The 15000-nt window shown below is 43.2% G+C and overlaps 1 protein-coding gene across 1 annotated transcript in view; it reads left to right on the top strand.

Moving 5' to 3' along the window:
* Positions 1-15000, top strand: part of dlgap2a (discs, large (Drosophila) homolog-associated protein 2a) — a 189248-nt gene that overhangs the window by 139525 nt on the left and 34723 nt on the right. Inside the window, 2 exon segments of the mRNA XM_035532627.1 lie at positions 2801-3006; positions 13622-13690. Coding sequence (XP_035388520.1) covers positions 2801-3006; positions 13622-13690 — 275 coding nt within the window.

Below are 15000 nucleotides of genomic sequence, written 5' to 3'. Positions count from 1 at the left end.
TAGACTGGTAGCCTGGTAGCCTGGTAGCCTGGTACTTGCCCCTGTAGCCTGGTAGACTGGTAGACTGGTACTTGGCCCGGTAGCCTGGTAGACTGGTAGACTGGTAGATTGGTAGGCTGTTAGCCTGGTACTCAGCCTGGTAGCCTGGTAGCCTGGTAGACTGGTAGACTGGTAGCCTGGTACTTGGCCTGATAGCCTGGTAGACTGGTAGCCTGGTACTCAGCCTGGTAGCCTGGTAGCCTGGTAGACTGGTAGCCTGGTAGACTGGTAGACTGGTACTTGGCCCGGTAGCCTGGTAGACTGGTAGACTGGTAGATTGGTAGGCTGTTAGCCTGGTACTCATCCTGGTAGCCTGGTAGACTGGTAGACTGGTAGGCTGGTAGCCTGGTACTTGGCCTGATAGCCTGGTAGACTGGTAGCCTGGTACTCAGCCTGGTAGCCTGGTAGACTGGTAGACTGGTAGCCTGGTATCTCTTTAGCAGCTCTAGTAGATCATGAAAGGAGCACACACACACACACACACACACTTTAAATGTACCCCCTGTCTGATGCCTTGTTTGATGTGTTCCTTTGATGTACAGAATGATCAGAAACGTACTTGACATCATAGTTCTCATTGTGGTCCAAGATACAGCCATTTGGATATTGCTGTTACAAATATTGCTGTTCTATTGCTTTGCAGACATAATCTCTGATATTTTACAAATACCCTGAGAAGCTGGTAGGAAACAGAGAGAGGGAAAGAGGAAGTAAGAGACAGAGGGACAGAGAGAGAGAGAGAATATTGAAAAATGCAGCAAAATCACTCCAAGTCTGATCTCAGATTTACACGGTGTTCCTACTCTGAGAAAAGAAGAAGACACAGAAATATTATTAATGCTGTATTCATTGCACCAAGTTTCCCCTGGTTCATTTCTATTACACCACTGTTCCATGTACATCACACCTCTAACTAAGCATTTATAGCAGTTTGATATAGTAATGAAGTGTGTGTGTGTAGGTGTGTGTGTGTATATGATATAGTTTGATATAATAATGAAGTGTGTGTGTGTGTGTGTAGGTGTGTGTGTGTGTATATGATATGATATAGTTTGATATAGTAATGAAGTGTGTGTGTAGGTGTGTGTGTGTGTAGGTGTGTGTGTAGGTGTGTGTATATGATATAGTTTGATATAGTAATGAAGTGTGTGTGTGTAGGTGTGTGTATATGATATAGTTTGATATAGTAATGAAGTGTGTGTGTGTAGGTGTGTGTATATGATATAGTTTGATATAGTAATGAAGTGTGTGTGTGTGTAGGTGTGTGTGTGTGTGTATATGATATGATATAGTTTGATATAGTAATGAAGTGTGTGTGTGTGTGTGTGTGTGTGTGTGTGTGTGTGTGTGTATATGATATAGTTTGATATAGTAATGAAGTGTGTGTGTGTGTGTGTGTGTATATGATATAGTTTGATATAGTAATGAAGTGTGTGTGTGTGTATATGATATAGTTTGATGTAGTAATGAAGTGTGTGTGTGTAGGTGTGTGTATATGATATAGTTTGATATAGTAATGAAGTGTGTGTGTGTGTGTATATGATATAGTTTGATATAGTAATGAAGTGTGTGTGTAGGTGTGTGTATATGATATAGTTTGATATAGTAATGAAGTGTGTGTGTGTAGGTGTGTGTGTGTGTGTGTGTATATGATATGATATAATTTGATATAGTAATGAAGTGTGTGTGTGTGTGTGTGTGTGTGTGTGTGTATATGATATAGTTTGATATAGTAATGAAGTGTGTGTCTGTAGGTGTGTGTATATGATATAGTTTGATATAGTAATGAAGTGTGTGTGTGTGTGTGTATATGATATAGTTTGATATAGTAATGAAGTGTGTGTGTGTGTGTGTGTGTGTATATGATATAGCTTGATATAGTAATGAAGTGTGTGTGTGTGTGTGTGTGTGTGTGTGTGTGTGTGTATGATATAGTTTGATATAGTAATGAAGTGTGTGTGTGTAGGTGTGTGTGTGTGTGTATATGATATGATATAGTTTGATATAGTAATGAAGTGTGTGTGTGTGTGTATATGATATAGTTTGATATAGTAATGAAGTGTGTGTGTGTGTATATGATATAGTTTAATATAGTAATGAAGTGTGTGTGTGTAGGTGTGTGTGTGTGTGTTTATGATATAGTTTGATATAGTAATGAAGTGTGTGTGTAGGTGTGTGTATATGATATAGTTTGATATAGTAATGAAGTGTGTGTGTGTGTGTGTGTGTGTGTGTGTGTATATGATATAGTTTGTTATAGTAATGAAGTGTGTGTGTGTGTATATGATATAGTTTGATATAGTAATGAAGTGTGTGTGTGTGTGTGTATATGATATAGTTTGATATAGTAATGAAGTGTGTGTGTGTGTGTGTATATGATATAGTTTGATATAGTAATGAAGTGTGTGTGTGTGTGTATATGATATAGTTTGATATAGTAATGAAGTGTGTGTGTAGGTGTGTGTATATGATATAGTTTGATATAGTAATGAAGTGTGTGTCTGTAGGTGTGTGTATATGATATAGTTTGATATAGTAATGAAGTGTGTGTGTGTGTGTGTGTGTATATGATATAGCTTGATATAGTAATGAAGTGTGTGTCTGTGTGTGTGTGTGTGTATATGATATAGTTTGATATAGTAATGAAGTGTGTGTGTGTGTGTATATGATATAGTTTGATATAGTAATGATGTGTGTGTGTGTGTGTGTGTGTGTGTGTATATGATATAGTTTGATATAGTAATGAAGTGTGTGTGCACAGGTTCCTCAGGATGAGTGGGGCAGCTACCCCTGCGGGAAGGACGAGGAGATCCCGTGCAGGCGCATGCGTAGCAGCAGCTATGTGAAGGCCATGGGCGACGAGGAGAGTGGAGACTCGGATGGCAGCCCCAAGGACTCACCACAGAAGAGCATGCAGCCCCCGGGCCTCATCAAATCAGTGCTGCACAGGCAACTGTCCGACCAGAGGTACGCGCTCGCGTGTGGGGGGCGTCTGCCGCAGGGGTACCCTCTGTGGCTCTGGAGTCCTGAATCATTAAGACATAATACTCAGAATAGTTTTAAAAGAATTTTATTTCGAAACACCTTTCAATATTCAAAGTATATTTCAATATGCTGAGTAGCTCTGCTCTCATCAGGACCACGATAGAGCATCTCTGTAGCTCTGCTCTCAACAGGACCACGATAGAGCATCTCTGTAACTCTGCTCTCAACAGGACCACGATAGAGCATCTCTGTAGCTCTGCTCTCATCAGGACCACGATAGAGCATCTCTGTAGCTCTGCTCTCAACAGGACCACGATAGAGCATCTCTGTAGCTCTGCTCTCATCAGGACCACGATAGAGCATCTCTGTAGCTCTGCTCTCATCAGGACCACAATAGAGCGTTTCTGTAGCTCTGCTCTCATCAGGACCACGATAGAGCATCTCTGTAGCTCTGCTCTCATCAGGGCCACAATAGAGCGTTTCTGTAGCTCTGCTCTCATCAGGACCACGATAGAGCATCTCTGTAGCTCTGCTCTCATCAGGACCACAATAGAGCGTCTCTGTAGCTCTGCTCTCATCAGGACCACGATAGAGCATCTCTGTAGCTCTGCTCTCATCAGGACCACGATAGAGCATCTCTGTAGCTCTGCTCTCAACAGGCAGGTCTTGTCTCTGATCAACTCTTGGTCCTGCACGACTCCTCCCACAGAGTCATTAATATCTGCGTCGGCCAGTATAGTTGCAGACGTGGACGAGCTGTAGCAGAACGCTTCCTTTCTCAAATAACATGAGATGTTGAGCTCATACTCTGCAGCACTGGTACTGGATGAAAGACCATCCAGACAGGATATTGGGCATTACAAGGCCAAATCAGTAAGGAACCCCTGAGCAGAGCATCACAGTAGCAGAAATAACGAGATCATCAGGGTAACGATGTAGACCTTAAGCACCAAACCACTACGGCAGAGCAGGAATGATAATTGGATGGAACATTACTGTGATGTTGCCCTAAAATGAGGATCTGCCCCATAAACGTTACATTGTATAATGCACAGTGGATCCTGGGATTGAAGTCAGAGAACCATCTGACGGGACGGCCCTTCCGGTCTGTCCTCCCTCCAAAGGACATCCTGCAAACATTAGATGCATCACAGAATTTAGAAGCTGTGAGTTAGAACAGACAATGTGAAACATGCTTTCCTGGTATGTCTAGAGACAGTGTGATAACAGATTGGTTTGCTGTGCTTTGTACCTGAAGTCTCGAGATGCTTTGATACCTTAAATATCAAGGACTCTATACTGTATTTAAGATCACCAACATTCACTATGTTGTATTACATTTGACTAGCTGCTGTTGTTTTTTCTTGGAGCCCAAATCTGTACTGTGCTGATTGTCTGTTTTGTAGGCAGCTGTGATGTTTTCCTGATCATTCTATTCCTCTCTGACCTTGTGTGTCACTTACCCATTCATAAATCATATCGCATGTTGCCAGGCAACGGTGGACTCCCATTATGATGTAACAGTGGGACAATGTTGTCACTTTACCTCAAGAGCGCCATTTCTACGGGAAACGGCGTGTTGAGAGAGTGATCCATCATGCGCCGAACCCCAGCACAGGATGTGCTCTGTTCAGTTGAACTTACAGTGCCTCCTTCAATCAGCACACACACGCACACACATACAAGCAGACGCATGCGCACACACACATGCACACACACACTTACACACACACATGTGCGCACACATACACGCATGCGCGCACACACACACACACAAGCATGCGCACACACGCACACTCACACACGCACATGCGCACACACATGCACACGCATACACACGCACGTGTGCATGCACGCACACACACACACACACACACACACACACATACAAGCGCACACACACACAGGCTCGAGCACCCACACACACATACATGCACACACACGCGCACTCACACACGCACACACACACACGCACACATGTACAAGCATGCGCACACACACATACATGTACACACACACATGCACACACACACACAAGCATGCACACACATACACGCACGCACACTCACACACACACACACACACACATACACACATGCACACGCACCATCCTTAATGCCGTGCAATTTATGCTGGTTTTATAGAGACGTTGGACCATTTTACCGTAACATAATTATTTAAATTTGGCAAGCACATTATGAGAAAAGGAGCAAAATTTGTGTAATGAAGTCTGTTCTTCAGAGAGGGCATATCACCCCACATTCGTCCTCTCTGAAGAGCACACTTCTAGATTACTGGACCAGCAGGCTTTACATGTCTGTACTGTAGCCATCCACGTTTATGCTGAGTCGCCATTCAGCAAATCCCAGCAACCATTGCACTGTTCAGAATTAGCTATAGTATAGAATGGTTTCCAGAGGCAGAACTGGTTCTTACAATGTGATTAGAAAACAGGAAATAGATTTTGTAATATATTTCGCTGTTACTGCAACTGTCTTCATGTCTGAGGTCATTCCAGGACTGGCATTCAATCTGTGATTTTCATGTGAATTAAATAAGGGAGGCACAAAAGTACTTTAGCACAATGAAACATCTGTAGACCCTATTATAGATCAATGAAACATCTATAAACTGTATTACAGATCAATTAAACATATGTAAACTGTATTATAGATCAATTAAACATATGTAAACTGTATTATAGATCAATTAAACATATGTAGACTCTATTATAGATCAATTAAACATCTGTAGACTGTATTACAGATCAATTAAACATATGTAAACTGTATTATAGATCAATTAAACATCTGTAGACTATATTATTGCTCAATTAAGCATCTGCAAGCTGTATTATAGATCAATTAAACATCTGTAGACTATTATAGATTCATTAAATATCTATAGACTATTGTAGCTCAATTAAACATCTGTAGATTTTATTAAAGGTAAAATCAACATCTGTAGATTCTATTTTAGATCAATTAACATTAAAGACTAGTAACTGCTGAATAACTGGACATGACGTGCACTATGGCACACTATGCAGTGTGTGTGTGTGTGTGTGTGTGTGTGTGTGTGTGTGTATGAGACGGGTTGTGTGTATGTGTGTGTGTGTGTGTGTGTGTGAATGTGTGTGTGTGAGTGTGTGTATGTGTGTGTGTGTGTGTGTGTGTGTAAATGTGTGTATGTGCATGAGACGGGTTGTGTGCATGTGTGCGTGTGTGTATGTGTGTGTGTATGTATATGAGACAGGTTGTGGGCATGTGTGTGTATGTATGTGTGTGTGTGAGTGTGTGTGTGTGTGTGTGTGTGTGTGTGTGTGTGTATGAGATGGGTTGTGTGTATGTGTGCGTGTGTGTATGTGTGTGTGTGTGTGTGTGTATATGAGATGTAGGTGTAAATGTGTGTATGTGTATGATACAGGTTGTGTGCATGTGTGTGTATGTGTGTGTGAGTGTGTGTATGTGTATGAGATGGGTTGTGTGTGTGTGAGTGTGAGTGTGTGTGTGTGTGTGTGTGTGTGTGTGTGTGCGTGTGTGTATGTGTGTGTGAGTGTGTGTATGTGTATGAGACGGGTTGTGTGTGTGTGTGTGTGTGAGTGTGTGTGTGAGTGTGTGTAGACCTGTACAAACTGATTCTTTCCATACTTCAGTCAGGTCTATGATTACTGATCCATCTCAGCATGACTGCAGAGTTATAAATAAACATTTTTATACTCAAACACACACACACACACACACACACACACACACACACACACACACACACACACCTGTGAATGAATTCACCACAAAGCTCCTACACTGCCAGATACATGTCAAACCCAGCAGCACTACCGTGATGTCTCTGCTGGTCCTGACATGCTCTCTCTAGGGAGCCTGCATCTGTCGCTCGGGTAAAGTACAGACCTGTTATGTCCGATACTGCAGTAGAAATCAAATTAAATTAAATGATATAATGAAATCAGATATATCATTATAGAAATGTACATGTAGTCATCTGTGTTTGAGGCCTGATCAAAAATTCTAGTGTAAACCCTGATGGAAACTCTTCTCTAAAGTCCAGTGTGAACTTTCATCTAAACATTTAGCAGATGCTTTTATCCAAAGTGACATACAATTATCATTGAGTACAACTTTAGTAATTGAGAGTTAAGAGTCTTGCTTAGGGGCCCAACAGTGGCAGCTGGAGGTCAGTGGTGGGACTTGAACCAGCAATCTTCTGATTACAAGTCAAGTACCTTAACCACTGAACTACCACTGCCCTCCAGTGTAAACTCTGATCCAAACTCTGAGGTGAACTCTGATATATAATGGCTGATTAATACAGTTATAACACTGGTATAGTGGCTGATTAATACAGTTATAACACTAGTATGATGGCTGATTAATACAGTTATAACACTGGTATGATGGCTGATTAATACAGTTATAACACTGGTATGATGGCTGATTAATACAGTTATAACATTAGTATAGTGGCTGATTAATACAGTTATAACACTAGTATGATGGCTGATTAATACAGTTATAACACTGGTATGATGGCTGATTAATACAGTTATAACACTGGTATGATGGCTGATTAATACAGTTATAACACTAGTATAGTGGCTGATTAATACAGTTATAACACTAGTATGATGGCTGATTAATACAGTTATAACACTGGTATGATGGCTGATTAATACAGTTATAACACTGGTATGATGGCTGATTAATACAGTTATAACACTAGTATAGTGGCTGATTAATACAGTTATAACACTAGTATGATGGCTGATTAATACAGTTATTACACTTATAATGGCTCATTAATACAGTTATAACACTGGTATGATGGCTGATTAATACAGTTATAACACTAGTATAGTGGCTGATTAATACAGTTATAACACTAGTATGATGGCTGATTAATACAGTTATAACACTGGTATGATGGCTGATTAATACAGTTATAACACTGGTATGATGGCTGATTAATACAGTTATAACACTAGTATAGTGGCTGATTAATACAGTTATAACACTAGTATGATGGCTGATTAATACAGTTATAACACTAGTATAGTGGCTGATTAATACAGTTATAACACTAGTATGATGGCTGATTAATACAGTTATTACACTTATAATGGCTCATTAATACAGTTAACACTGGTATGATGGCTGATTAATACAGTTATTACACTTATAATGGCTCATTAATACAGTTATAACACTGGTATGATGGCTGATTAATACAGTTATAACACTGGTATGATGGATGATTAATACAGTTATAACACTAGTATAGTGGCTGGTTAATACAGTTATAACACTAATATGATGGCTGATTAATACAGTTATTACACTTATAATTGCTGATTAATACAGTTATAACATTGGTATGATGGCTGATTAATAGTTATAACACTGGTATGATGGATGATTAGTACAGTTATAACACTGGTGTGATGGCTGATTAATAGTTATAACACTGGTATAATGGATGATTAATACAGTTATAACACTGGTATAATGGATGATTAATAGTTATAACACTGGTATGATGGATGATTAATACAGTTATAACACTAGTATGATGGTTGATTAATACAGCTGTGTGTGCTGTATGTGTGTGCTTGTGTGTGTGTCTGTGTGCTGTGTGTATATGTTGGTGTCTGTGTGTATGTCTTTTGTTAGTATATTTTGCTGCTCTACCACACACTCGGTGAGGTGAGGGTTAACGCTATCGATTGCCCTGTGTTTGGCGACTCCCGAGGCCTACGGGCTGATTCCTAAGATCTAAACACGTCGACCAGTCGATTTTGGCCTCTGCTGAGTTTCTCCCAACTACCACATCAGAACCCCAGGCACCTAGACGAAGCTTGGAATGCTGGGAAAGCGTCCATTTGGCCTGCTCAGCCGTGCAAAAGGTGTCACGCTTGTGCAGTTTGAATCTTTAGTCACCTAAAATCCACTGTCTTCTACATGAAGACTGTCTAAGAGTGAGCAGGCAGCATGGCTGGATCTGAGAAATACAAAGAGTACAGAGAGGGAGAGAAGGAAAACCAGAAAAAGAGAGGTAGAGAGACAGAGCAAAAGAGAGAAATAACTGTCAAACATATAGAGATGTCAAGTAATGCATCAGCATGTTCCCAGAGGTTTACCGCAAAGTCCACAGCAGCGGTGAACCTCGAACACAAGGTCTCAGCTACACGTCACCAAAAGGCCCACGGAAATAAGACTGACGGACTTGGTCAGGTGTGAGGAAGACTCTTCCTCCTGATCCCAAGCTGTGCATCACTAGGGAGGAACCGCAGTGTCTGCAGGCGGCTTTACACAGGCAGGAAAATTTTAACTTTGTCGATCCGTAATTATTTACCCGGAAATGGGGGGAATGTGTAAGGGTGGGCATTCCCGTTTTGCCCCTGTGTGTGTTGTTCCAAATCCAGTGTGCAGATGTGTGGAGCAGAAACAGCACAAGGTGTGTCCCTGTCCAAATATTTATGAGACGCACAGCACATCTCTGGGAAGGAGAGATGTAAGAAGATTATGTTGGATGCTAGCCGGAACGGGAATGTGGGGTACGGGAAGTGAAGTAACACCACCTGGAAGAAACCAGTCTCCATCTCTCCTAATCGTTCCTATGCCTTAAACAACGTTTGCCATGTTTCAACCTGGACCGTGACTAAATTGTGTTTTTTTTATTTGTAATGTGCAAATGCAGCAATAGCTTTAGCATTAACAGATTTAGGATATTGTTGTTAGGTTTGACCTCTTGACCTCTTTATATACTGTTAGTTTCCTGTCTGCAGAGGAAATTGATTAAACAGACACCTTATTGTACTGTGCTTATGCATGAGAGTGGTGGGTTTCTCAACTATGCATGTTCATCAGTGATAGGAAAGGCAACATTTTAATAAGGTATGGGTTGAAAAAAGCTGCAAACATTTACTTTAAATGGTTTCTTTATGGCTCCTACCCTTTCCAATGATAGAGGCTTCATTACAGTTTCAAAGAACCAATCCAGTCAATCTCAGTTATTTCTAGAGGTCTTAAAAATAACTTTTTGGTTTTTGGAATTAAGATCAGTCTCATGAGCCACAGGCGTAATTCATCCAAGCTCATTTAAAGGAAGGAGACTTTCACTGCTAATGAGACATGAGGCAATTATTCGAGAATTCAGTTGAGTGTCTCACACACCTCAAGGCAAGGAGTGAACTGGGCTCTGTGTCCTTCAGAACGCTAATGTGAACGTTAGTGTGAACGTGCCCTCAGATAGGCTGGTTACAGTTTGAACGTGCCCTCGGATAGGCTGGTTACAGTTTGAACGTGCCCTCGGATAGGCTGGTTACAGTGGGAACGTGCCCTCGGATAGGCTGGTTACAGTGGGAACGTGCCCTCGGATAGGCTGGTTACAGTGTGAACGTGCCCTCGGATAGGCTGGTTACAGTGTGAACGTGCCCTCGGATAGGCTGGTTACAGTGCGAACGTGCCCTGGGATAGGCTGGTTACAGTGTGAACATGCCCTCGGATAGGCTGGTTACAGTGTGAACGTGCCCTCGGATAGGCTGGTTACAGTGTGAACGTGCCCTGGGATAGGCTGGTTACAGTTTGAACGTGCCCTGGGATAGGCTGGTTACAGTGCGAACGTGCCCTCGGATAGGCTGGTTACAGTGTGACCGTGCCCTGGGATAGGCTGGTTACAGTGCGAACGTGCCCTCGGATAGGCTGGTTACAGTGCGAACGTGCCCTCGGATAGGCTGGTTACAGTGCGAACGTGCCCTGGGATAGGCTGGTTACAGTGTGAACGTGCCCTCGGATAGGCTGGTTACAGTGCGAACGTGCCCTCGGATAGGCTGGTTACAGTGCGAACGTGCCCTCGGATAGGCTGGTTACAGTGCGAACGTGCCCTCGGATAGGCTGGTTACAGTGTGAACGTGCCCTGGGATAGGCTGGTTACACTGCGAACGTGCCCTGGGATAGGCTGGTTACAGTGTGAACGTGCCCTCGGATAGGCTGGTTTACAGTGTGAACGTGCCCTCGGATAGGCTGGTTACAGTGCGAACGTGCCCTCGGATAGGCTGGTTACAGTGTGACCCTGCCCTGGGATAGGCTGGTTACAGTGCGAACGTGCCCTCGGATAGGCTGGTTACAGTGCAAACGTGCCCTGGGATAGGCTGGTTACAGTGCGAACGTGCCCTCGGATAGGCTGGTTACAGTGTGAACGTGCCCTCGGATAGGCTGGTTACAGTGTGAACGTGCCCTGGGATAGGCTGGTTACAGTGTGAACGTGCCCTCGGATAGGCTGGTTACAGTGTGAACGTGCCCTCGGATAGGCTGGTTACAGTGTGAACGTGCCCTCGGATAGGCTGGTTACAGTGTGAACGTGCCCTGGGATAGGCTGGTTACAGTGCGAACGTGCCCTCGGATAGGCTGGTTACAGTGTGAACGTGCCCTCGGATAGGCTGGTTACAGTGTGAACGTGCCCTCGGATAGGCTGGTTACAGTGTGAACGTGCCCTGGGATAGGCTGGTTACAGTGTGAACGTGCCCTGGGATAGGCTGGTTACAGTGTGAACGTGCCCTCGGATAGGCTGGTTACAGTGTGTCGAGGTGTGACAATGTGTTGGGGAGGGGTGGATTTTATCCCACTGAGACTCTTGGTTCCTGCCCTCTCTTCTCATCGCTCTTTCTCTCCTTCACTCTTCTTTCTTTTCAAACTCAGGCCCGCAGCCCTTGCCTGCTTGCGTTAGACGTGTCCCATCCGTGTCCGGATCTTGAAAGATAGAGGGAGGGTACTGTCAGATTCTACAGCAGACGAGAGGGTACCGAGGTCACCTAGCAACGATACAGGCGGAGGGCTGGAAAACGACAGCAGGCTAAAACATTAGCCACTGTCAAGACATGCGATCTAATGATTTGACTAAGTGGTCGTTGTGTTGAGACTCTGTTTGTTTGTTTGATTGAACTGCTATTCCAAGCCATCGCTAATATATGTGATTTGCTGTTGTGTATGTCTGCTGCGAAACTGAAACTGAATAAGTGAACGGTTTGTTCACTGTGGTGGGATTTTTTGGCCTTTAAGGACACGGAGCTGTTTGCTACTCCTTGTAAAACCACGTTAAACAAAGTCCCTCCACCGTTAATAAGCGCTCACACTCGGCGTGTGTTTTAATTGGCTTCTCTCCACCAGTGCACACTCCAACCCCACTGAAGTAGCCAAAGAGAACAGTTGTCATTAGCATACGAATCTCCTCCCAGAAAATGACCTTCTCCTTACATTGGATAGAGAGACAGAGAAGAACACACTGTGGAAAGGATGAATTAGGGAGATTTTTTTCCTAATCTTCAATTTATTTCAGAAAGCACAATGAACTGTATTAAAATGATCTAAAAAACTGAAATGTCACCTTGTAATAGAAGTAGTTGACAGAACTCTTGTTTTGTCATTGAAGTAGTTGATGGTACTCTTATTTTGTAATTGAAGTAGTTGACGGTATTCTTATTTTGTACTGAGTTATCGACTCATTGTGTGTGTGATACTGCTTAGCAGTGCACAGGGAACATCTCAAGGCAGACTTACGCTAACCAAGACTTACCCTAACCCAGACTTACCCTAACCCAAAATTTACCCTAACCCAGACCTACCCTTACCCAGATTTACCCTAACCCAGATTTACCCTAACCCAAATCTAACTTTACCCAGACTTACCCTAATACAGACTTACCCTTACCCAGACCTACCCTAACCCAGACTTACCCTAACCCAAAACTTACCCTAACCCAGACCTACCCTTACCCAGACATTCCCTAACCCAAAACTTACCCTAACCCAGACCTACCCTTACCCAGACCTACCCTTACCCAGACATTCCCTAACCCATATTTATCCTAATCCAGATTTACCATAATCCAGATTTGCCCTAATCCAGATTTGCCCTAATCCAGATTTACCCTAACCCAGACTTGCCCTAACCCAGATTTACTCTAACCCAGACTTGCACTAACCCAGATTTACCCTTACCAAGATTTACCCTAACCCAGACTTGTTTAACCCAGATTTACCCTAACCTAGATTAGATTTACCTAACCCAGATTAACCCTAACCCAGATTTACTAGTGAGATTCTGCTCTTTCATTTATGAAAAGCCAGAGTTCATTATTTGTAATTTTACCTTGTAAGACTTCTACATGGTATTAAGAACATTACGCTTGATTGATGTGATATACAGTGAGGGGGGCAGAAGATTTTTAAAAAATCCTTCTGTGGTTCCTATCTCTCTCTCTCTCTCTCTCTCTCTCTCTCTCTCTCTCTCTCTCTCTCTCTCTCTCTCCCTCTCTCTCTCCTCTCTTTCCCTCCCACTCCCCTCTCTCTTGCTCTCTCTCTCTCTCTCCCTCTCCTTCCCTCTCTCTCTCTCTCTCTCTCTCTCTCTCTCTCTCTCTCTCTCTCTCTCCCTCTCCCTCTCTCTCCTCTCTTTCCCTCCCACTCCCCTCTCTTGCTCTCTCTCTCTCTCTCTCTCTCTCTCTCTCTCTCTCTCTCTCTCTCTCTCTCTCTCTCTCTCTCTCTCTCTCTCTTTGTAATGTTTCATTTCTTCTCTCCATCTGCAGCTCATACCGTTTGGATAAGTCAAGCAGTGATGTGGTTAAGTACCTCACCAATTTTGCTGCAGACCTAAAGTGAGTACGAACAGTTTCCACCCACCACACACACACACACACACACCCACACACACACACCTGTGTACTGTGGTACATATTTTTTCATATGCTGAAGTTAGTTTCGTGCACTACAAAGTCACATTCACAAGGGCTGACTCATAATGTTTCCTCACGCTCCGCTTGCCCTGGTGGTCCTTCAAAAGCAGATATTTAAATCAGTCCTGCAGATCCTGCAGGTGTTTTGTCCGTTACCTAGGACACAGATCTGATCAGAAGGAGATCAACCTGCTTCGTACCAGTAATTACAAAACCCAGGACCGAATTTGGATTGGAGATTTGATTACCTTTGTGCTAGAGAGTCATACGGGCATACTGGTCAGGGATGCTTTAGACAAGCACACCCGTAGCTCACCTTTTGTAACTAGTACCTTTTTCTCTTCTCTCTTACTGCTGTGTCTGTGCTCTCCAAGGCTCCCCAGACACCACACTAAACACCACACTAAACACCACGATGACTCCGGGGTCATAGTTCATACTGAGACACACGTATGTTCCTATAACTCGCACAGCGCTAGACTGGGGTTACCGTAACAGGATGGTAGATTACAATACTTTGCCTTGTTGTGGTGTATTCAACATAGCTCTCTGTAACCTTGACAGCAGTTCTGGGTCATTAAGTCTCCAGTCTGGTCTGAACTTCAGGCCTGTATTACATGCAGTGTCCTCGATCGATGCCAAAACATGGAACTGGAGCGGGACGAGGACTTTCTGGGAAAATGGCCACCTTGCTGTGTATTCCTGTAGCTACCAGTTAGTTATAAACAAAACATGAAACATAGACAAGTTAATAAAAACAATAACTCAGTTCATCTGAACTGTGTGTGTAGAACACAGATGTATGTACATGTGTTTGTTGAAGATTATTCTGGAAGGTTCATGTGGTCAGATCTGGAGATGTCAGCTGTACTGACCACACTTTCTCAGCCCCTCTCTCTCTCTCTCTCTCTCTCTCTCTCTCTGTCTCTATATTTCTCTCTATCCATCTCCCTCTGTCTCACTGATTGGCCCACTAACAAGCCACCTTATTTCTTCATTGATTGGATGTTTCAGCACACTGACCAATCGAAGGGCTATTTTTAGTCCAGCGTGGAACGCATCGATGGTTTATCGAGGACACTGGAAGAAGGAGCCGCCGAGGCTGCTGCTGATAGCCTGGCACGCTGCTCCAGGAACAGTGTGACCTGGCGTATCGGGGCTGTTATTAGCTTTGGGTGCCAGTGGCCTTATTCTGTATGCACAGGGCATCATTCCTGGTGTAATGCGTTTAA

The sequence above is a fragment of the Electrophorus electricus genome, chromosome 13 (genome assembly GCF_013358815.1).
Source record: "Electrophorus electricus isolate fEleEle1 chromosome 13, fEleEle1.pri, whole genome shotgun sequence".
In the NCBI taxonomy this organism is placed as follows: Eukaryota; Metazoa; Chordata; class Actinopteri; order Gymnotiformes; family Gymnotidae; genus Electrophorus; species Electrophorus electricus.
This window is presented reverse-complemented; position numbering and strand designations above follow the sequence as displayed.